Raw genomic sequence first — 24,012 nt, 5'->3', positions numbered from 1 at the left:
AGTTCATCAATGAACTATAAGTCGTATGAATCCACTTAATTTGCAGTAATCCTGCAGAGACTCTGGGGAGAGTTATTTTTCTTTTGTTGAAGTAAAAAGTGGAGAAACTCTATACTTTACAAAATAAGAGAAAGCTATATTAGCCAGGCTTTATTCTGTTGAGGACCTGACTCAAATGCCTCTTTCTCTGCAATATTTTTCTTGACTACTCTGGGATACATTGCCAGATTGCTGCTTTAAACTTCTTGGGTTGAACAGCTCTGCCAAGAAAACAGTCTGTCTTGTATTGAATTTGAGCTTTAAGGCATCAGCAAATGAGTGAACTTGTGGGCATTTCACACCTGCCAGGTCAGTTTTAGTAGCATGACTGTTTACAGTATGTGACTTATTTTTCTTGCTCTATTTCCTTGTTTTATAAAGATGAGTGCAAAATAAGAAAATAGAAATGAGATGCTGGTGGTGAAGCAAGGGTTGATAAATTTGATATGATCATTATCTGTGCCCAAGCAGAGAATTGTCAGCATCAGTTAGTTGTATTAAACTTGATCATGCATTCCATTAAGATGGAAAAGTGAAAAACTCATTGTCAGAAAAACTGGAGTATATTTTGTTTACATTCTGACTCAAAGCAAACATGAAATTAAGAATGTTGTTAGGTCTTTGGCAAAGGAGTCTCGCCCCCTGGGAGTCTGTTGGTCACCTTTGTCATAGATTTTTATTTATTTATTTAAAATTTTGGCTGCGCTGGGTCTTCTGTTGCTGCGCGGGCTTTTCTCTAGTTGTGGCTAGTGGGGCTACCCTCTAGTTGCAGAGATGCGGGCTTCTCATTACCGTGGCTTCTCTTGTTGCAGAGCGCGGGCTCTAGGGCATGTGGGCTCAGGTGCCCTGCAGCACGTGGAATCTTCCTGGACCAGGAATTGAACCCATGTCCCTTGCACTGGCAGGCATATTCTTAACCACTGGACCACCAGGGAAGTCCTTGTTGCAGATTTAATGTGTGTTGTTTTGGGGATGAATTGTGTGTTAACGTAAGAGGCCAGTGACCTTTACTCCCTCTGGTTTCCAGACCTGTTATTCTAATTTATCTAACTCCTCAGTGTTTCATAAAAATATCATGTGTCCAGGTCTGTCTTCATGCTGAATCCTCCTTTCTCTCGTTCTGTGTATGTAACTCATTTATCGCTTCATGCTCGTCCTATACTATCGTGTTCTGCCAGCTCAGGGGTATTACTCCTTTACCCTTAACTTTTCATGGCTATAGATCTTATCCTGGCCAGGTTGTAAGCTCATCCATGGTAGGAACAGTATTATATATATATACTTTATGTATTTTATTATCCCTCCCATGACAGCCTGCATAGTGTTGTGCAGTGAATTGACTTTGACATGAGAGAGGAGCTTTAGAGCTGTGTTGCTAATAAGGACATTGATGCCCTGATGAGATGGAACTTGCCCGCGATGCTTGAGTGATTGAGCTTTGCATTGACTATGAAGGATACACTAAACAGATTAATAGCAAAAGTGAGCCAGTAAAGGGAATGTTCCATTGAAGTATAAAAAAGCTTTTTGAGGGCTTAATCATTCTGTGTGCAGATACATCCTGTGAAATACAAGCAAGTGTGACTGGTTTGGCGGAACATTTTGCTAGCAGCTAGCTCCTGCTCCTCTTTGTACTTTACAAACGTCCTCTAATTTAGGCTGTCCCATTTCAGACTGACTGGCTCCCCTTCTTCCTCCCCACCCCCAGTCGTTGGAATTAATGAGATCCTTTTGAATGGTTATTGTGTTGCCTGCTTTCTAATCTTCAGACATTTCCCCACACTGAGTTCACCGAGTAATTCTACTCTTTCACATAAAGCTGCTTAGACCTGCATAAATCAGGTAGATAACTCCAGTCTGAAGCAGGTCTGTAGACACTGCTGTGTATTCAGTAGTAGGTTTATTTCTAAAATGCTTTTTTCCTGCCCATCCATTGTGTTGGCATGGAAGGTTTTTACTTGGACTTACTCCCTTTTAACTGTTCTTTTCTCCTCCTGTTAGTATAACAGTTGTGAAATACAATTAAAATTCTACACTCCAAGGTTCACTGAAGGAGCCGTGAATCAAGATTTCTGTCTCCAGTGCCACAGGTTTCAAACTAAGGTAGCAATAGAATTACCCTAATAGTAATTGCTCTCTGCTCTTTGAAGTTTCAAAGTGGAGGAAGAATATTTGGTTCTGTAAAATCAGATAAAATTCTGTGGAGTTAGGACTTCCCTGGTGGTCCAGTGGTAAAGAATCTGCCTTGCAGTGCAGGGGGACATAGGTTCATTCCTGGTTGGGGAACTAAGATCCCACATGGCGCAGAGCAGCGAAGCCCATGTACCCTGGAGCCTGCATGCCACAACTGCTGAGCCCACACACCACAGCCGGAGTGTCCGTGCACCTCGATGAAAGATCCCACATGCCACAACTAAAGATTACACATCCTGTAACCAAGACCCAACGCAGCCAAATACAAAAATTAATGAAAAATCTTGTGGAGGTTGACGGTATTATAGTGATGTGGTACAGTGCTCTTCAGAATTCCTGATACCTGGGAATTCTTTGGGGCCGCCAGAATGAGGCTGAGCTGAATAGACCTCGTTCTTACCCTTTCACCCCAATTACTGCCAAATCATCTTGATCAGTCTAATATGTAGAGGTTCTGAATGATTTTATTTGAAATCAAGATTCAAATGCTTAAGAAACCCTTTGCGTATGCTTCATATGCAATGACTGGACTTCCCAGGCGGCACTAGCGGTAAAGAATCCCCTGCCTCTGCAGGAGACGGGAGAGACACCAGTTTGATCCCTGAGTCGGGAAGATCCCCTGGAGGAGGAAATGGCAACCCACTCCACTCTTCTTGCCTGGGGAATCCCATGGGCAGAGAAACCTGGCGGGCTACAGTCATGGGGTCGCAAAGAGTTGGACACGACTGAGCATGCATGCATTATAATATGCGATGATGATTATGATAGTTACCGCTAGGCTTTATTGCGTGCCCATTAAGTGTTTTCTCTTTTTACTCTATCAAATCTCTTGATCATCCCCACAGTCTTAAGAGGTAGGTACTGTTACTGTTTCTACTTGACACATGGCCTAGGGAAGGGAGGTAAGTAACAGGCCCAGAGTCACACAGAATAGGGTAGAACTGGTGTTCAAACACAGTCTGTTTCTGAGCCTATACTCCTCGCTATGAGGTTCTTACAGCTTTTTAGCCAAATGAATTTCTGTCTTTCAGATTGTAGTAATGTTACAAAAGGACTGTGCTGAGGCCAAGGAGAGCATGGGCTCTGGGGTCAGACAGGCTGGATCCACATGCCTTGGCCACAGTTAGCCTCTTGGCTTCATTCTCAGTCAAGTGGCACAACTTTGCTGAGCTTTTCTTTGCCCTTGTGAAGTGGAGACTGGAGGCCCTCCTAGCTGAAGAGGGCCCTTTAAAGTGAAGGTCCTTAAAATGGGGACCACAGTTCAGAGGTAACAGTGGTGGAGAAAAGATTTGCCTGGGGTTCTAGTTTTTGAAAATGAAATTAAAATTCTGTAAATATTTATAAAATTTATATTTTATTCCTTTGGCTGAAAGGCAGCAGAGCATCATGGCTAGAGCTTACAGTTCTGGAGTGGCTGCTTAAATACCAGCCTAGCCTTGTTCAGGGTGACCTATTACACAGTTAGTTTTCAGCTCTGTTGACTCTTAGAAGGAACATAAGGTGAATCATGTGTGTGTGAGAGATTAATTGAAGGAGGTTGTGACTTTTTTTTTTTTGGCACAACTTACACAGTGGGACATTGGTGTTGTCATATTTGATTTGCAAAGCATTATTATGAGGGTCATTTTTATTAGAAATACCCAAGATTGTCTTCTATTTTCTCCTAGGTGGGAAGAAGGTACTCGTATTCCTTTAATGTTAAATTACTGTCTTTAAGCTTTTATCTTATTATGATTATTTCTTTTTACTTTTTAATGGATCTCTGTCACATTCTCATTGATAGTTTTGTATGGGAATTGAAGTTCTCCAGTACTCAAACTCTCTTCTCAATTTTATTTAACCTTATTTCATGCTTAAAAAAAGATTTCCAGCATTATTTTCAGTTTAGTTGTTTTTTAGCTAAAATATCTGGTAACCACATGAAGCCAAAGCAAACAACTATAGAAAAAGTTTTGGTGTACAGGATAAAATTGCTAGAGGGTAGATGCTGGCATTGGGTTGGGCGAAGAATGAACATGGGAGGTTGTTGCTTGTAATTCTGTAAGTGGTCTGTTCATTTAAATATTTTTGTTTAGCTAACTTGCTTTGCAGTTAACATTGTAACTGGAGGGACTTGTAAATGAAGGTTTAGGTAACTAAGTAGCATTTTCTCAATGCTACTGAATCAGTGGACATGAGTTTGAGCAAACTTCAGGAGTTAGCGAAGTACAGGGAAGCCTGGAGTACCGCAGTCCATGGGGTCACAAAGAGTCGGACATGACAGCGATTGAACAACAGCAGCCATGAGGATTCTCTGAGATGATGTTGGTAAAGTACTTAATGCAGTACTTCACATACCATTATCCTTCTAAATGTAGTTGTTTATAGTATTGATAAATATTTGACCATGATCTGTTAATAGGTTGTATGAGAGGCATACACACCAGTTTTTAGCATGTTGAAGACAAAATTAGCCATGGTTTTATATTGACTCAGTCTTAGAATATTTCATTTAGATGCAAAAACTTGAGAAACCCAGAACTTCAAAGAATTGATTTTTTTCTGTATTAGTTAAATGTTATTTTTAAGCATTAAAATATTCTTTTCACCTGTTGAAAACAGTCTAATATTTTTCTTTAGCGTTAACTAGCAATCAAAGATACTGGAATAGTATATATTTTTCAAAAAATATCTAAAATATTGAATTTTTTGTATCTTGATGATCTTTTCACAAGATTGTTTCCTCTTTTGGGAGTAAAATTAAAAGTTGCGGCTCTCTACTGAGACCCCAGATTAGTCCATGGTGTCTGCCAGCAAGACTAGAACTGTATTGGCTTTTCAGTTTCTCAAATATTAAAAAAAAAGTGACTTGAGTCTCAATTTTTGAAATTGCAGGTGGAGAACTCAAGCATTAGAAAATGAAGCGCAGTGCATGACACTTCACTTACATAGTGCAAAGCTACAGCATGGGAAGAACTTAGGCAATTGTGACTTGTTTAGCAAATACAAATTTTTTATCATTAAACTTGAGGTAAAAGGAGGTGTGGCCTCATTACATCATGCAGCTCTGCAAGTGAACACAGAGGTTACTGCTTTTAGCTATAACAGAGGAATTAATTTCAGAAAAGTGAGGATATAGTTTTTAATATCTGATTTGGTTTGAAGTTTTATTTGAGGATATATTTGCTTTGAACTTTTTTCTTTACAGCCTAAGTAGGTGATCCTGATAGTGGTTTTATAAGTGTTGGAATTGAGGCTGAGAACTGTGGGTGTTTTGGTTTTAGTTTCTTTTTTCAAGCAGTGAAATATAGTTTCTCTGGAAAACAAGAAAACTGCTGCTCAAAATGGTTCTTAACTGTCTTCACTGAAAACAGGCAAAAGGTAAACAGAAATAATAAAATATGAGTTGTTAAATATCAGGTGAAATGTAAATATGTTGTTTAGCTCTTGATGTTTTGTTTTCATCTGAGATAATTACAGTCCAAAGTTGAGGCAGGCGTTTGATGAAGTGGGCCTTGTACTGGCTGCAGACCCTGGATCCTTCACAGAGCTGTGCCAGGTTGGATTCTGGACTGCACTTCAGCCCACGTGGGCCTTTTCACTGGATAAACACACAACTCTAGAGGCTCTGGTGAGCGCCCTGCACTCCACAGGTCATGCCTTAGTCTACTGAACCCGGAGGAGGAAGACTTGGGAAAAGCAGCCTAACCATTGTGGGGAAGGCTTGCTTACTTTATAGAGCAGAGCTTCAAAATGTTGTCCTGTACCCTTAAGTATGAAATGTTAGCATGTATCCCTTACTTAATGTACTTACTAATAAAACATGCTACTGTAGCACGGACATGAATTGGAGCAAACTCCGGGAGATAGTGAAGGACAGGGGAGCCTGGCGTGCTGCAGTCCATGGGCTGCAAAGACTCAGACATGACTTAGTGACCGAACGACAATAACTACTGTAACTGGGTATATTCTAAAACATACCTCAAATCTAAAATTTTTTTAATAGCCCCTTTTGTTCTCACTAAAAGCATTGACATGTAATACATGGCAGAGTAATATAGTGATAATGTGCCACTGTTTTGAAAATCTATGCTTAGTAATTGCAATGCTGTGTAGTACTTTGGCTTGAATGTCTGGTTCCAAGTACTGTTTATTTTGAAATTGGTTTTGAAGTCTCATAGCTGGAAAGGATACCGTACTATGGTAAAAAAGATTCTAATTGAAGAAGTGAGTGCTGGGTGTACTTATAAATAAAGGGATTTATATTTTAATCCCATCCAACAATTATATAAGAGTTTGTTTAAATGTAGCTAGTAAATTCCCATTTTTCCTGATGTTAATCATTCTTCCTGCAAATTAATCAGAAGTTGTTGCATTAAAAAGGAAAAAAAACCCTTGAAACATATGGCAAGGTTAAAAAAGTATATTAGAAAGCCTTTCCCCAAAATTTAAAGCATGTGTGTAGGAGGGCTTTTGTAGATGGCAAACTTTAAATAATTTTTGCATCAAAATCACAAAATAAAAACATACAAATACTTTTTCAGAATGTTTTTATGATGGTATATACTGTCTATAACCTGTTTCTTTTGAGATGCATTTTCTTTTTCACTTATTAAATATCACCCCTTTCTAGAAGGGATAGGATATTTATTTGAAAAATATTTTAAGAAAAATCTGCTATAAACAGCCAGTTTTAATCTTGGAAAACCCAGCAAAAGTTTGGAACACTCTATTTTTGTTAGAAGATTAGGTGGTACATGGTTGGCAACTTTTTAAAGTACTTTGTTGCGATATAACCAACACCCTTTAATGTGGTAAAGATTTTTATGGTCATTTCCCGTCTTGTTGCAGCGGCTGTAAAGATTTGACCCTGTTTAAAGGTCTTATTTCTATAAAATTAACCACACTGACATCCTGGGAAACTGTGTGCTTTTGGCTTCAGGTTTTTTGTTACGATAGCTCACCCGTGAATGACACAGTGAATGGATTTTGCATTTGTGCTTTTTAAACTTCCTATGAGAAGCTGCCCCATCAGGGTGGTATTTTGAACATTATTTACTGAAGCAGTAATTCACTCTTCAGAAAATCTTCATATTCTCACCCAAAGTGACTTTTTAAATGTATTTTATCAGACAAAATCTAATACCATCTGTACTTTTCTCTAACTCTATGGCAAGTCTTCCACACAGCTTAATTTGTCCTAATAGGCTTCTTAAAACATTCAGTTTTAAAAGTTTCGCTCCTAAAGGAACGTGCTTTAGTTTTTATACTTTGTGTTTTTTGACTCTGTGTTTCAGCCATTTTTTCTTAGCACTGTGCTTACCATATAGAATGCATTCATTTCTTTTACTATTAAGTAGAAATCTTCAAAGAATCTTCTGATTTTATTATCAAGTTCAGTAAAGTTTTATAAAAGATTGGAATTGTGTATGGCATGACTGTTAACAGGTGAAAAATGACTAGTATTTTGAGACACAGCATACATTTAGTGTGAGAGTCATGGTACATGTGCTGTGGATATACATTCATTTGAAAGTGAAAGTCACTCAGTTGTGTCCGACTCTCTGTGATCCCATGGACTATATAGTACATGGAATTCTCTAGACCAGAATACTGGAGTGGGTAGCCTTTCCCTTCTCCAGGGGATCTTTCCAACCCAGGGACCGAACCCAGGTCTCCCACAGTGCAGGTGTATTCTTTACCAGCTGAGCCTCCCAGGGAAGCCCTACATGTTTTAAATTTTATTTATTTATTTTTGGTTGCACTGGGTCTTTATTGCTGAGTATGGGCTTTCTCTAGTTGCGTTGTGCGAGCCTCTCATTATGGTGGTTTCTCTTGTGGAGCACAGCTCTAGTCACATGGGCTTCAGTAGTTGTGGCCCTTGGGCCCTAGAGCACAGGCTCAGCAGGTGTGGTGCAGGATCTTAGTTGCTGCTCAGCATGTGGAATCTTCCTGGCACAGGGATCAACCCTCCCTGCATTGTCAGGTGGATTCCCATCCACCCTACCACCAGGGAGGTCCTACATTCATATTTTAAATGCCTTCTTGATCATTTTGAATCTTGGGGGCATGTATTTGTCAATGCTCTCAGGTTGGTCATTATTTTTATTTTATAGTGTAGCTGATGAACAATTCCTTTTGGGATTGGGAGTCTCAGTTTTGTTATTTTTGTGGTTATTTTTATTTTTAATTTGAACTTTCTTCTGGACTCCTTAAACCATTCATCCAATTTATGAGGTTACTGCTAAGTCGCTTCAGTCGTGTCCAACTCTGTGTGACTCCATAGATGGCAGCCCAACAGGCTCCCCCGTCCCTGGGATTCTCCAGGCAAGAACACTGGAGTGGGGTGCCATTTCCTTCTCCAATGCATGAAAGTGAAAAGTGAAAGTGAAGTCGCTCAGTCGTGTCCGACTCTTAGCGACCCCATGGACTGCAGCCCACCAGGCTCCTCCATCCATGGGATTTTCCAGGCAAGAGTACCGGAGTGGGGTGCCATTGCCTTCTCCATTTATGAGGTTAGTTTCATTAAAAATTGTTAATGATGACCTGTAAGCCCATTTAAGTGTGTCCACATGAACTGCTACAGGGCCCAAAGTGTTGAAAACGAGGACCAAGGCGGGGCCCAGCTCTCAACCCCTTGGCCTTGTGATGCCCTCTGTCTTCTCTCCAGATGAGTCATGGAAGGTAACTTGTGACCCAGGAAGGTGGCCAACGCCAGCATGTTTATGAACTATTAGTAAAATGTGAGCTAAATGATTTTATAAAAAAATAAAATAGAATTCTTTGTATTTGTTCTCTGAGTCACATGTGTCTTCTGGGGATTACTGTACTCAAAATCACAGTTCAGGTGCTCCGTGTCTGCCTTCTTAAGAGACATCCCCAAAGTACTGCAGCTGGTGGTGGCCTGGGGACCAGGGCCAGGCTTGGCCTGGTGAGCAGAACTGTGTCCCAGAGGACGCAGGTGGGTGTGGGAAGAGAGGAGAGGTGATGGGGGCTGTGAGTCTCCTTGTCGGCCCTCCTCAGAGTTCACGTGCAGCCCACTCTTCACTTTCTTCCCATCTTTAGGTGTCCGTTCAGCTGTGAGCTCTGTGAGGGGTAGATCACTTCCTGGTCATCTTTGTGCAATGCTGAGCCCATTGAAGGTGTTCAGTGAACCTCTTTTAAATGATGCTCCTTTTGTCTAAGCTGCTAGCTGGTTTCTGGGTGCAGATGGGGTGTCTACAGCTAGTGGAGAGGCTGGCTAGCCTGACAGTGGGCTGCCTCCCTCCGGAGAAAGCTTTCAGGTCCTGAGTAACAGGTCCTAGATCTGTCTTGTCACCATAGGCTCCTGCCCCGTCCAGCCAGGAGTGGATTCTGACCTCAGTGTAGCCTAAGTGATTAACTAAAGCCAAACTTGCCACATGCTTGTGTTGCCTTTCTTGGCTTTCTGAAATATATTGATAATTTCTGTTTGGGAGCAGTCAGTGGGATAATGTTGGGGGTGATAGGTTTTCCTTATTGTAGATATTCATGTGAAAGAAGAAAGGGGGGAAGTTACTTTATACGGAGAGCATCTTATTCCTTTGTTCTTAGTTTGGACTCTACAGTTTTCCTATCTAGTGGATATCTCTTCCCTCCATGATGTTAACTGAAAGGCAGGATAGAGCTCTACCGGTTGGGCACACGGGGACTCCTCCAGTAACTCTCGTTTGTAATTTTCATTGCAGATGCGGAAACCATGGAGCTGAACTGCAGCGAAGTACCTCTGTATGTAAGTGCCTAAGCCCTGGGCTGCAGGCCTAAGTGGCTCATTCTTGGACTTGAAACACACGGGACCAAAGTGGGAAGAAACGTTTTGCTTGCTATTGAGTTGGGAGTTTTAAAAAAACCGCACACAGCATTACTGTCTAGTTCAAGTTTTTGCATGGAGACTTTTAAAACTGGTTGACTCCTGGTTCCAAAGTCTAGGTTTTAATGGTATTTTCCTGAGTAACTTTTAACTGTATAACTTCTGGAAGGCAGCTCTGCTCACCGCTATACCACCAATGCTTAACTGTATTAACTTCTGGACTCAAAAATGCTCAGTTTATCTCTGTGGATGATTTTTGAACACATTATTATATGATATGCTGATAATAACCAAGAGTGCTTTCTGTGTGTATCTTTGGAGGAGAGGGGTTCAATGATAGTTGGCAACATGATAGTCAGGTAAAATCATGAAATAGAAATTCAAAGGCAGAAGTGCTGGGACATACATAGATAGGTGGTGGTGGGGGCTGTGTGGGATAGTGCCTCTAGGCCCTCCTGCGCCCGTGCAGCCACCGCTCCTTGGATGCAGGAGGGCCTAGAGGCGCTATCCCACGTTGAAGGTCAGGAAGGGTGGAGGTGAGGAGATACCCCTTGTCCAACGTAAGGAGCAGCGGCTGCACTTTGCTGGAGCAGCCGTGAAGAGATACCCCACGCCCAAGGTAAGAGAAACCAAAGTAAGATGGTAGGTGTTGCAAGAGGGCATCAGAGGGCAGACACATTGAAGCCATACTCACAGAAAACTAGTCAATCTAATCACACTAGGACCAGAGCCTTGTCTAACTCAATGAAACTAAGCCATGCCTGTGGGGCAACCCAAGACGGGCGGGTCATGGTGGAGAGATCTGACAGAATGTGGTCCACTGGAGAAGGGAATGGCAAACCACTTCAGTATTCTTGCCTTGAGAACTCCATGAACAGTATGAAAAGGCAAAATGATAGAATACTGAAAGAGAAACTCCCCAGGTCAGTAGGTGCCCAATATGCTACTGGAGATCAGTGGAGAAATAACTCCAGAAAGAATGAAGGGGTGGAGCCAAAGCAAAAACAATACCCAGTTGTGGATGTGACTGGTGATAGAAGCAAGGTCTGATGCTATAAAGAGCAATATTGCATAGGAACCTGGAATGTCAGGTCCATGAATCAAGGCGAATTGGAAGTGGTCAAACAAGAGATGGCAAGAGTGAATGTCGACATTCTAGGAATCAGCGAACTCAAATGGACTGGAATGGGTGAATTTAGCTCAGATGACCATTATATCTACTCCTGTGGGCAGGAATCCCTCAGAAGAAATGGAGTAGCCATCATGGTCAACAAAAGAGTCCGAAATGCAGTATTTGGATGCAATCTCAAAAATGACAGAATGATCTCTGTTTGTTTCCAAGGCAAACCATTCAATATCACAGTAATCCAAGTCTATGCCCCAACCAGTAATGCTGATGAAGCTGAAGTTGAACGGTTCTATGAAGACCTACAAGACCTTTTAGAACTAACACCCAAAAAAGATGTCTTTTTCATTATAGGGGACTGGAATGCAAAAGTAGGAAGTCAAGAAACACCTGGAGTAACAGGCAAATTTGGCCTTGGAATATGGAATGAAGTAGGGCAAAGACTAATAGAGTTTTGCCAAGAAAATGCACTGGTCATAGCAAACACCCTCTTCCAACAACACAAGAGAAGACTCTACACATGGACATCACCAGATGGTCAACACCGAAATCAGATTGATTATGTTCTTTGCAGCTAAAGATGAAGAAGCTCTATACAGTCAACAAAAACAAGACCAGGAGCTGACTGTGGCTCAAATCATGAACTCCTTATTGCCAAATTCAGACTTAAATTGAAGAAAGTAGGGAAAACCACTAGACTATTCAGGTATGACCTAAATCAAATCCCTTATGATTATACAGTGGAAGTGAGAAATAGATTTAAGGGCCTAGATCTGATAAATAGAGTGCCTGATGAACTATGGAATGAGGTTCGTGACATTGTACAGGAGACAGGGATCAAGACCATTCCCATGGAAAAGAAATGCAGAAAAGCAAAATGGCTGTATGGGGAGGCCTTACAAATAGCTGTGAAAAGAAGAGAAGCGAAAAGCAAAGGAGAAAAGGAAAGATATAAACATCTGAATGCAGAGTTCTAAAGAATAGCAAGAAGAGATAAGAAAGCCTTCCTCAGTGATCAGTGCAAAGAAATAGAGGAAAACAACAGAATGGGAAAGACTAGGGATCTCTTCAAGAAAATTAGAGATACCAAGGAACATTTCATGCAAAGCTGGGCTCGATAAAGGACAGAAATGGTATGGACCTAACAGAAGCAGAAGATATTAAGACGAGGTGGTAAGAATACACAGAAGAACTGTACAAAAAGGATCTTCATGACCCAGATATTCACGATGGTGTAATCACTGACCTAGAGCCAGACATCCTGGAATGTGAAGTCAAGTGGGCCTTAGAAAGCATCACTACGAAAAAAGCTAGTGGAGGTGATGGAATTCCAGTTGAGCTCTTTCAAATCCTGAAAGATGATGCTGTGAAAGTGCTGCACTCAATATGCCAGCAAATTTGGAAAGCTCAGCAGTGGCCACAGGACTGGAAAAGGTCCGTTTTCATTCCAATCCCAAAGAAAGGCAATGCCAAAGAATGCTCAAACTACTGCACAATTGCACTCATCTCACACGCTAGTAAAGTAATGCTCAAAATTCTCCAAGCCAGGCTTCAGCAATATGTGAACCATGAACTTCTGATGTTCAAGCTGGTTTTAGAAAAGACAGAGGAACCAGAGATCAAATTGCCAACATCTGCTGGATCATGGAAAAAGCAAGAGAGTTCCAGAAAAACATCTATTTCTGCTTTATTGACTATGCCAAAGCCTTTGACTGTGTGGATCACAATAAACTATGGAAGATTCTGAAAGAGATGGGAGTATCAGACCACCTGATCTGCCTCTTGAGAAATCTATATGCAGGTCAGGAAGCAACAGTTAGAATTGGACATGGAACAACAGACTGGTTCCAAATAGGAAAAGGAGTACATCAAGGTTGTATATTGTCACCCTGCTTATTTAACTTATATGCAGAGTACCTCATGAGAAACGCTGGACTGGAAGAAACACAAGCTGGAATCAAAATTGCCAGGAGAAATATCCATAACCTCAGATATGCAGATGACACCACCCTTATGGCAGAAAGTGAAGAGGAACTCAAAAGCCTCTTGATGAAAGTGAAAGTGGAGAGTGAAAAAGTTGGCTTAAAGCTCAACATTCAGAAAACAAAGATCATGGCATCCGGTCCCATCACTTCATGGGAAATAGATGGTCAAACAGTGGAAACAGTGTCAGACTTTATTTTTTTGGGCTCCAAAATCACTGCATTGGTGACTGCAGCCATGAAATTAAAAGACACTTACTCCTTGGAAGGAAAGTTATGACCAACCTAGATAGCATATTGAAAAGCAGAGACATTACTTTGCCAACAAAGGTCAGTCTAGTCAAGGCTATGGTTTTTCCTGTGGTCATGTATGGATGTGAGAGTTGGACTGTGATGAAGGCTTGAGCGCTGAAGAATTGGTGCTTTTGAACTGTGGTGTTGGAGAGGACTCTTGAGAGTCCCTTGGACCGCAAGGAGATCCAACCAGTCCATTCTGAAGGAGATCAGCCCTGGGATTTCTTTGGAGGGAATGATGCTAAAGCTGAAACTCCAGTACTTTGGCCACCTCATTCGAAGAGCTGACTCATTGGTAAAGACTCTGATGCTGGGAGGGATTGGGGGCAGGAGGAGAAGGGGACCACAGAGGATGAGATGGCTGGATGGCATCACTGACTCGAAGGACGTGAGTCTCAGTGAACTCCGGGAGTTGGTGATGGACAGGGAGGCCTGGCGTGCTGAGATTCATGGGGCCACAAAGAGTCGGACACGACTGAACGACTGAACTAAACTGGGGGTTGTTTGGGCAGAGCAGCCTGGTGAGGTTCCTGATCAGATGTGCCTTCTGGGCTGACAGAGGATTCTGTTCCTGAAGGCAGTTACTAGGTGTAACAGAAGTGAACAGTTGTCTCCCCACATAGAAAATGACAGATGATTTTCTCTATCTTCCTTATTTTAGGCATAACCTCTTTTCTTGGAACCTGTGTTTGTGGGTGTACGGGTGGGCATGGGTGTATACATTGGAACTGGGGTTTCAGGTAGCTTTTGCATCATCCACTCATGAAATACACCAAGAATATTAAATCTAAAATAAGGGTATGATCTCAATTTAGATATATCCCCAATAGACAAAATGTCAAGGAACTGAAACAAATTTAAATAGAGTCTTAAATCAATTAAAATATAGTCATTCATTTCCCCTTACACACACATCACTACCCAGGTGGCCCTCCCTCTCTCCCCTCCTCCTCCTCCCTTGCTGCGTCCTCCCCTCCCCCTTACACATTCCACTCTATTCTCTGGAGAAAAACAAAATGATAAGATAACTGAATAATGAAAAAGCTGCCTTCTGGGTTACCCAGTGTCTAGAGTGTTCTCTCTAGGTTGTGATTTGGAGGTCATAAAATGAACTATAGATAGTTAGACTTGGCCTAGCCATAATTAAGATTAAAAAAAGAGATTGGTTCAAGGCTACATTAGACCAATTTAGTCCCAAGTTTTTAATTTTTTTGGTAACTTAATCCTCTTTAGCTTTATTCTTTCCACTCTGCTCCCCTACCTCAAACCAAACAGATCTAAAATCTAATCATGATATAAAACTTTGTAGCTTTTTAAAAAATTGAAGTATGTTTGACTTACAGTGTTGGATTAGTTTGTGCCATACAGCAGTGATTCAGTTATACACACACACACACACACACACACACACACACAACTATATATATAGTTTTTTCTTTTTTATATTCTTCTCTGTTATGGTTTATTGTAGGATACTGAATATAGTTCCCTGTGCTGTACAGCGGGACCTTGTTTTTCATCTATTTTATGTATAGCAGTTTGTATCCCAGGTGGCTCAGTGGTTAAGAATTTACCTGCTAATGCAGGAGTCATGGGTTTGGTCCCTGGGTGGAGAAGATCCCCTGGAGAAGGAAATGGCAACCCACTCCAGTATGCTTGCCTGGGAAATCCCATGGCAAAGGAACCTGGTGGGCTGCAGTCCATGGGGTCGTGACAGAGTTGGACTCGGCTTAGTGACCAAGTGACTAAGCAACAGCAAGAATCTGCTAATCCCAAACTCCTAATTTATCCCTGTTCCACACCCTTTTCCCTTTGGTAGATGTAAGTTTGTTTTCTATGTCTGTGAGCCTGTTTCTGTTTCATAAATAAGTTCATTTGTGTCATATTTTAGATTCTATATATAAGTGCTATCATATGGCATTTTTTGTTTTCTTTCTGACTTTATGTAGTGCAATAATTTCTAGGTCCATTCATGTTGCTGCAAATGGCATTATTTCATTCTTTTTTATGGCTGAATAATATTCCATTCCATATATATATATAAACACACACACACACATATACATACATACACCACATCTTCTTTATCCATTTATCTGTCGGTGGACATTTAGAGTACTCCCATGTCTTAGCTATTGTAAATAGTGCTGCTATGAATATAGAGGTGCATTGTATCTACTTGAATTAGAGTTTCCTCCAGATAAATGCCCAGGAGTGGGATTGCTGGATAATATGGCAACTCTATTTTTATTTTTTAAGGAACCTCCATAGTGTGTTTTCTAGAGGCTGCATCAGTTTACATTCCCACCAGCAGTGTAGGAAGGTTCCCTTTTCTCTACACCCACCACCCACCCTGACCCCCGGCCTCCCCAGCATTTGCTGTTTGTAGACTTTTTGATGATGGCCATTCTGACCAGTGTATGGTGGTACCTCACCGTAGTTTTGATTTCTATTTCTCTAATAATTAATAATGTAAAGCATCTTTTCATATGTTGTCTTCAAAGAAATGTCTATTTTGGTCTTCTGCCCATTTTTCATTGGGCTTTTGTTTTTTGTTATTGAGTTGTGTGAGCTGTTTATATATTTTGAAAATTAAGCCCTTGTCAGTTACATTATTTGAAAATATTTTCTCCTACTCAGTAGGTTGTCTTTTTGTTTTGTTTATGGTTTGTTTTGCTGTGAAAAACATTTTAAGTTTGATTAGATCCCATTTGTTTATTTTTGCTTTTATTTCTATTGCCTTGGGAGACTGAGCTATGAGAACATTGCTGTGATTTATGTCAGAGAGTGTTTTGTCTATGTTCTCTCCTAGGAGTTTTACAGTGTCACATCTTGTATTTAAGTCTTTAAGCCATTTTGAGTTTATTTTTGTGTACAGTGTGAGGGATTGTTCTACCTTCATTGATTTATATGCAGCTATCCTGGATAGCTGCGTTCCTGGCACCACTAGCTGAGGAGACTGTCTCTTCTTTATTGTATATTCTTGCCCCCTTTGTTGCTGGTTGACTGTGCGTGTGTAAGTTTATTTCTCTGTTCTGTCCCATTGATCCATATGTCTTTTTTGGTGTGTGCCAGTACCGACTGCTTTGTTTACTGGAGCTTTGTATTATTGTCTGAAGTCTGGGAGGATTATGCCTCCAGCTTTCAAAACCTTGTAGTTGATCAACATTTTGGTATAACTATTTCAAACCTAGACTACCAGATTAAGACCAGATTTAGGACGAGTCGATATGCATTGCTTAAGGAGAGAAGACACTTAAACAGACCAAAGGAGAGCAAAAAAGTTTTTTTAAATTATCAAATAATATAAACTAATTAGAAAAAACCAAAAAAATACAGAAAGTGTTAAGAAAATAAGTCACTCGTAATCTCATCCTCTATAGATGGTTTAAAACGGGGATCCCCAGCCCTTGGGCCACAGACTGGTACTGGTTTGTGGCCTGTTGGAAACTGGGCCACACAGCGGGAGGTGAGTGGCGGGTGAGCAAGCAAAGCTTCGTCTGTATTTACAGCTGCTCCCCATCGCTTGCATTGTCACCTGAGCCCCACCTCGTGCCAGATCATTGGTGATATTAGGTTCTTATGGGGGTGCGAACCCTACTGTAAGCTGCACATATGAGAGATGTAGGTTGTGTGCTCCTGATGAGAGTCTAAAGTCTGATGACCTGAGGCGGAGTGGAGGCACTCGAATCCTTCCGAAACCATTCTGCACCCCCCAGTCCAGGGAAAGCTTGTCCTTCATGAAACCATTCCCAGTGCCAAAATGGCTGGGGACTGATGGTGTGAAACGTTATTGTTATTTATCAGTTTAAACGTGTAATTTTCTCATTTTACATCTCTGAAATTGAGAGAAGCTCCTTTCAGTGTTTATCCTGGCGGGGGTCATGATGGAGCTGTCAATACCTGCGCGTGTGTGACCTTGGTCGCAATGGTTCACACTGTCGTCATTTTAAATTACATATGTGCCCTTCTGGTTCTATATGAATTAATTGCTTTCAAAATGATTTCACTGTGATTTGGCATTAAAAAGTCAAAGTTACTGTGTATATAGAAAGACATGGAAAGAGCAACATGATAATGTGGTAAAGTCTATAAATTTCGACGAGCTCTTTTAATAAATATAAAAACTCACAAAAACTTGGCCGTTTTTTCTCCTAGTGGAATATAAAATGCATATTATAACTGGTATCTCAGATGAAATACACTATATTTAGCATAACTGAAATGTGCTTTTTTACTTGATGTTTTATGTCAGTATCTTTGTGGATTGACCTAAACCAATCTTCCCATTTGACCCCATGCAGTAAGCCATCAGTGGGGAAGTATTATAATGATAACAAGTTTTAAATCAAATTTCATCAGATGAGTAACACATAGGCAAAGCAGACACAAGCTAGGCTATTATTTGTTTTTGTATCTTGGGGCAGGCTTCCTCTGTGACCTTCTGTCTTCAGATGTTTTGTAAATATTCACTTCTGTTTTCTCCTAGTTTACGGCAATCTGGTTATAAGCCCATAGTATTTTATTCATATTTATTATGTTATATATATTTATTTTAAAATACATGCAAAAATCAACACCATTTTTAGTCCTGTTATGTATAATGATGTTGAAATTTTGGTGTATTTTTTCCCCAGAGTTTTATCTATAAATTTGTGTTGGATTTTATTGAAGGCTCTTTTGGCATTTATTTACATGATGTGTTTTCTCATGTGACTGATACACTGAATCTCAGAATTTTGATTCTTTCCAGTGTATTCCCAGTGATTCTGTCTAGTTGTCGTGACTAGTTCTTTTGGAAAAACAAGATAACTCTAAGTGTGGTTAAGAGAGAACCCAAACAAAACTAGAAATTATGAGGAGTCCTTAACCTATTGAGATGATTTGCTGTTGTCGTTCAGTCCCTCAGTTGTGTCCGACTCTTTGAGACCCCATGGACTGCAGCACACTATGCTTCCAGGTCCTTCACCATCTCCCGGAGTTGGCTCAAAATCATGTCTATTGAGTCAGTGATGCCATCCAACCATCTCATCCTCTGTCATCCCCTTCTCTTCCTGCCTTCAGTCATTCCCAGCATCAGGGTCTTTTCCAATGAGTCGTCTCTTTGCATCAGGTGACCAAAGTATTTGAGCTTCAGCATCAGTCCTTCCAATAAATATTCAGGACTGATTTCCTTTAGGATAGGCTGGTTGGATCTCCTTGCAGTCCAAGGGACTCTCAAGAGTCTTCTCCAACACCACAGTTCAAAAGCATCAATTCTTCGGCGCTCAGCCTTCTTCATGGTCCAACTCTCACATCCATACATGACCACTGGAAAAACCATAGCCTTGACTAGACGGACCTTTGTTGGCAAAGTAATGTCTCTGCTTTTGAATATGCTGTCTAGGTTGGTCATAGCTTTTCTTCAAGAAGCGATTGTCTTTTAATTTCATGGCTGCAGTCACCATCTGCAGTGATTTTGGAGCCTGAGAAAATAAAGCTGTCACTGTTTCCATTGTTTCCCCATCTATTTGCCATGAAGTGATGGGACCGGATACCATGATCTTTGTTTTTTGACTGTTGAGTTTTAAGCCAGGTTTTTCACCCTCCTCTTTCACCTTCAAGAGGCTCTTTAATTCCTCTTTGCTTTCTGCCATTAGAGTGGTATTATCTGCATATCTGAGGTTATTGATATTTCTCCTGGCAATCTTGATTCCAGTTTCTGCTTCATCCAGCCTGGCATTACACATGATGTACTCTGCATATGAGTTAAATAAGTAGCGTTACAATATATAGCTTTGACATATTCCTTTCCCAATTTTGAACCAGTCCATTCTATGTCTGGTTCTAACTGTTGTTTCTTGATCTTGATTATAAAAAATATTAAGCATAATTGTATGCTAATACACTGAAAAAATCGTTTAAGACAGGCTTTAGAAACATAAATTGTGAGATTTACCTCAAGAAGAATTAAATCACATAATGGGGCAATAATCATGGGGAAAAAAAAATAGCAATTATTCCCCAACTTCTGTCCATCCTTCACAAAAAGATACTTCATTCAAGTGGGTCCTATAAGTGATTTCTTTTTGGTTCCTTTGATTATAACCTGTTTTGATTTATTTCTTACAAAACTTTTATAGTTAAAATGTTTTTCCATTTTTATTTTTGGGTCACCATAGAGAATCCTTCCTAAAGATGGTAGATTCTTTATACCTATAGAAAAAAAAAAAAAACAAACTCTATGGATGTAAGTCTTTCCCTGCCCCCTGACCCATACATTTTGTTTGAATCCATGAAAACTTTCAACTTCTTTTTAAGGTTTTATCCTTTGGTCTTTGAGCATTGTCTTCACCTTCTAGAACAGCTGATATTCTAAGGTTGGACTGTTCTAACTCTTCTATCCTTTAAAAATTTTTTTTTTTAGTCTGATTTCTGCCAGCATGTTTTCTTTTCTATTTTACTTTAGTTTTCTGTACTATTAAGTTTATTTCCTGCTTGCCAGAACAGTTTTGGGCCATTACTTTGTTTTCAGTTTCTATGCAGTATTTTCATATCTTGGCATGGTATATTTCTTCTTATACCCACCTAGTTTTATTGTGAGCACAAAGCAAGAACTTAATCTTTTTTTCTCTATCTTCCAGGAATCTGTTTCAGAGGGAGGGAAGTATAGTCTCTGATTATGTGTTTATCTGATCATGTGCTTTAAATGTTTTCCTTTATTTTTGGGGGTCAAACTTTTTTCTCCTTGGCAAGCATTTGTGTTTGCTTATCTTTAGGAATGGGACAGTCTCAGTACTGGGAATGCAGAAATATTCCTGAACTCAGCCTTAGACTTACCCTAATTTTTAAATGAACCATGGAGGTCCGTTGAGTTGTTATTGCAGGAACAGAGAAACACTGCAGCATAATAAGATTACAGAAGAAGATGGAGTTGGCAGGACTGATAGCCAAGAGTTTATAATATTGATTTGCAAACCTTAGGGATATAAGCATTACAAATCCAATTTTCAGCCTCTAGCAGCTTCCTGCATCTGTATTTTGAGGGGAACTAAAGGAAGCAGTTCTGAAAGGCCAGGCGTTTGTTCCCCATAGAAAAGCAGGGGCATGCCATCTGGTTTGAAGTCCAGGCTTAATTTTCAGATAGAATGGTAACATGGTTTTAGGAGGAGATGTTTTAAGCTAGCGAAGAGCTGTAGTGAAGAAACTAATGAGAAATGGGAAAGCCTGGAAAAGTGTAAATTACAATGATTATAACTGATCTAAGATACTTATTTTCTAGCTTAATGCTCTTTAATGGACACCACTTGGGAACTTACATTCTATATTTGAAGTCATAAAGTTATTTTTTATTTTTAGTTGGTTTTTGTTTATTTTCTAGTCTGTATGTAAAAAGAGGAACTGATGCAAGTACAGCTTAAAAAGAGATTTTGCTTACTGAGTATCAGATTGAATTTTGAAAGAGAAAACGTTTGTACATTCACAAGAAAGATTGTATGTTTTTGCTGAATTTTTAAAAATATTGTATAGTTGATTTGCAATGTTGTGTTAGTTTTACGTGTGCAGCATAGTGATTTAGTTTTTTTTTTTTTATTGATTATATTCCATTGTAGGTTATTTTTGATTACTTTAAAAATTGAGTTTTCTCTAAATTTTTGTTGATTAAGAAAGGTTATAAAATACACATATGGCTTCCCTGGTGACTCAGTGGTAAAGAATCCATCTGCTAATGCAGGAGTGGTGGGTTCCATTCCTGGGTCAGGAGGATCCCCTGGACAAGGAAATGGCAAACCACTCCAGTATTCTTGCCTGGGAAATCTCATGGACAGAGGAGCTTGGTGGGCTGCAGTCCATGGTGTCTCAGAAAGTCTGACACAACTTAGCAACTGAACAACCGCAGCATAAAATACATGTTGTTATGCACTTCATCCAAGAACTTCCTTTTCCACATTAATTATATTTTTATTTTTATATAAAGTGTAATTAGCATTCATCTTTACAAAAATATCAGTTCAGTGCTGTAAACAAAATAGAAGAGCTTTTCCTTCAGAAATTGATTTCCAAAGGTTTTTTTTCTCAATAAAATGGCTTTATTTTAAGGATTATTTAAATCACACTTGCTTATTATAAAAAAGAATAAGAAATTACCAAGAAGAAAATAGAGATCACTTCAAATTCCACCTTTGGATGAATTTTCATTAGTATTTTGATGACAGTCGTTTCAGAAATTTGTGGGAATGCACGTACACACGCACAGTGGATGAAAGAAATCATGTAAAAAGCTGTGTATGTTTTCTTGCACAGATCCCCATTATTCTCTCCCCATTTCCATACCTCCACTTCTGTCTCACGGGTAACTCTTATTGAAACCTATTGCAGTCATTCTCAACAGCATTAGCCTCCTTGGGAAACTTGTTGGAAATACAAGTTCTGAGACCTTACTGCAAACCTACTGAATTAGACACTCTGGGTGTGGGGCCTAGCTGTCACCTTCAGGTGATTCTGATGTCTGCTAATGTTTGAGAATCACTGACTTAGTGTGTGCACTTCTACATTTCTCTGTGCTCATACAACCCTACACATCTGTAAATACAGACACAGGTTTTAGTAAAATCATTTAACAAGTCTGAATCAGGGTATTCTCTGATGGTCCAGTGCTTAAGACCCTGTTCTTTCAATGCAGAAGATGCAGGGTCAATTCCTGGTTGGGGAGCTAAGATCCTACAAGCTGAGTGATAAATGGCCCAAAAAAGAATCTGGATCACATTTATATAAATTTCTATATGTGTTCTAACCCAGCATTACTTTGTGGAAATCTTTGCAAGTCATCAGGTGTAGCTCTAATTCACTCTGTTTAATAAATATTTGTGTGGGTTAGGCCCCTTCTCTGTGGATCACTATTTACTAGACATCCTTGTCCATAGTCCTTATTTATGCATACTTTCATTTTTATGGGATAGATTCCCAGAAGTGGAATTGTTGAATGAAGAATATTACATACTTCAATTATTTCTTTGCAAAAAAAAATGAGGTGTAAGAGTTCACATTTTATTCAGCAACTTTCAGATATACTTCATATCTAGTTCTTTAGCCCTAACAATTGTGGTAATTATGAAGTTGGGGGTTATAAATTCATTTTCACTGTGCAAAGAGGGGTAGCATGTTAAATTTTGTAGAAGTTCAAACAAGTTCCCTTGTTTTAATCTTTGTTTTGGGGAGAGGGCATGGTGCTTCATTTCTGCTGTTTCTTAGATTCTGGCTAATAAGAACATCTAATCCATGGAGACTTTTATAACATCTGCAGAGGGTGTGTCTGTGGAACTTTGTGTGTGGGCTCTTGCTCTCTTCCACCCTTTAGATGTGTTAATGGTAGCAATCGACTGAGGAGAGTAATCATTTTTTTCCTCCTGCTGCTGCAGATTATACAACCATTTGGACAACAGTTTTAGCTTCAGGAGCTTGTTGCCAGTTGGATCTAAGTGGCTTACCTCTTCCCTTAGCGTTTTATGGTCGTTATTCTTTTATTCTGAGTCTCAGTATCCTGCTGAATTAGGTCCCAAGTATATTGGTTGCTGTTGGGCCCACTGTGTGTAATTGAAGGTGTAATCTGATGTTTGGTGATCTAATCAGTGCTGTAAGTAGCTGAGCTGAACCTCCTCCATTCAACCTCTTCTATCTCTGGGGCTTGGTAAAGTGTCCTTGAATTCCTTAGCTGAGCTCACTCTCCCAGGCCCCAGCCTTCTGGAGTGGGACCCTAGGACAGGGCCCAGGGAGGCCATTTCCTAAGGGGGCTGTAAGTGACTTGGTTGCTTTGTTCTGTGCTCACCTGGTGGACACCTCCTTCCTGACTCCCACAGATTCCTTCTGGCTTCTGGTTCCTGTCGAAGGAAATCCTGTCCTCCAGATGCTGCCCCTTCTCTGCCTGTGGCTCCCCTGATGGGCCTCCTGTGATCAGTCCCTCTTGACCATCAGCTTGGAATCTTGGTATGTGTAGGCACCTTTGAGATCTTTGCCTTGGCCACTCGCACTTTGCAGATGAGGAAATCCAGGTTCTGAGAGGGAGAATCACTTATTTTACTATATTAACTCAGCTGGTTTGACACTCAGGATCTGTAAATGATGTATTGGAAGCCATAACATTTTTTTTTTTTTTTGCTCAGAAAGTTTGTTAGTGGCAGATCCACAATAAGTCTGAGATTTTTGCATCTTCACTAGCTAATCAAAATGACCTCTCCACTGCACTGTTACTACAACTTCATGTCCCCAGTGGCCAGGTCCTCATTTTGTCCTTCACCACCCTGCAGTCTCCCTTTGAGCTTTACGACATTGAAGAATGATGTAACTTCTTGGACTTTCAATTAAAGTATCTCTTTTTTTTCCCTCACATTTTTTTTTTTTTAATCCTGCTAACCCCTGACCCTCTGAAGCTCATTTGCTCACAAAAAGCTGGGCCTGGGAACTGATGGTCCTTTGTGCAATCAAGCTCTCAAGCCCCACTTAATAGTAATGTCGCTAGTTCAGGTGTCAGGGCCCTGGTGAGGGTTTCTCTTAGCACATGTCCATACAGCTAATTCTGGCTTTGAGAATGGGAT

General features: G+C 40.2%; 1 protein-coding gene across 9 annotated transcripts in view; it reads left to right on the top strand.

Annotated features, from left to right (window-relative positions):
- Positions 1 to 24,012, top strand: part of ARHGEF28 (Rho guanine nucleotide exchange factor 28) — a 350,788-nt gene that overhangs the window by 55,749 nt on the left and 271,027 nt on the right. For all 9 annotated transcript variants that reach the window (XM_044932457.2, XM_044932463.2, XM_025270861.3 and 6 more), the window contains exon 2: positions 9,918 to 9,961. In XM_044932457.2, the coding sequence (XP_044788392.2) occupies positions 9,929 to 9,961 (33 nt within the window). In that variant the 5' untranslated portion in view covers positions 9,918 to 9,928. The remainder of the gene's footprint in view (positions 1 to 9,917; positions 9,962 to 24,012) is intronic.

This window comes from Bubalus bubalis, chromosome 19, assembly GCF_019923935.1.
Source record: "Bubalus bubalis isolate 160015118507 breed Murrah chromosome 19, NDDB_SH_1, whole genome shotgun sequence".
NCBI lineage: Eukaryota > Metazoa > Chordata > Mammalia > Artiodactyla > Bovidae > Bubalus > Bubalus bubalis.
Note: the sequence above shows the minus strand (reverse complement) of the source record. Positions and strands in the feature narration are given on the sequence as shown.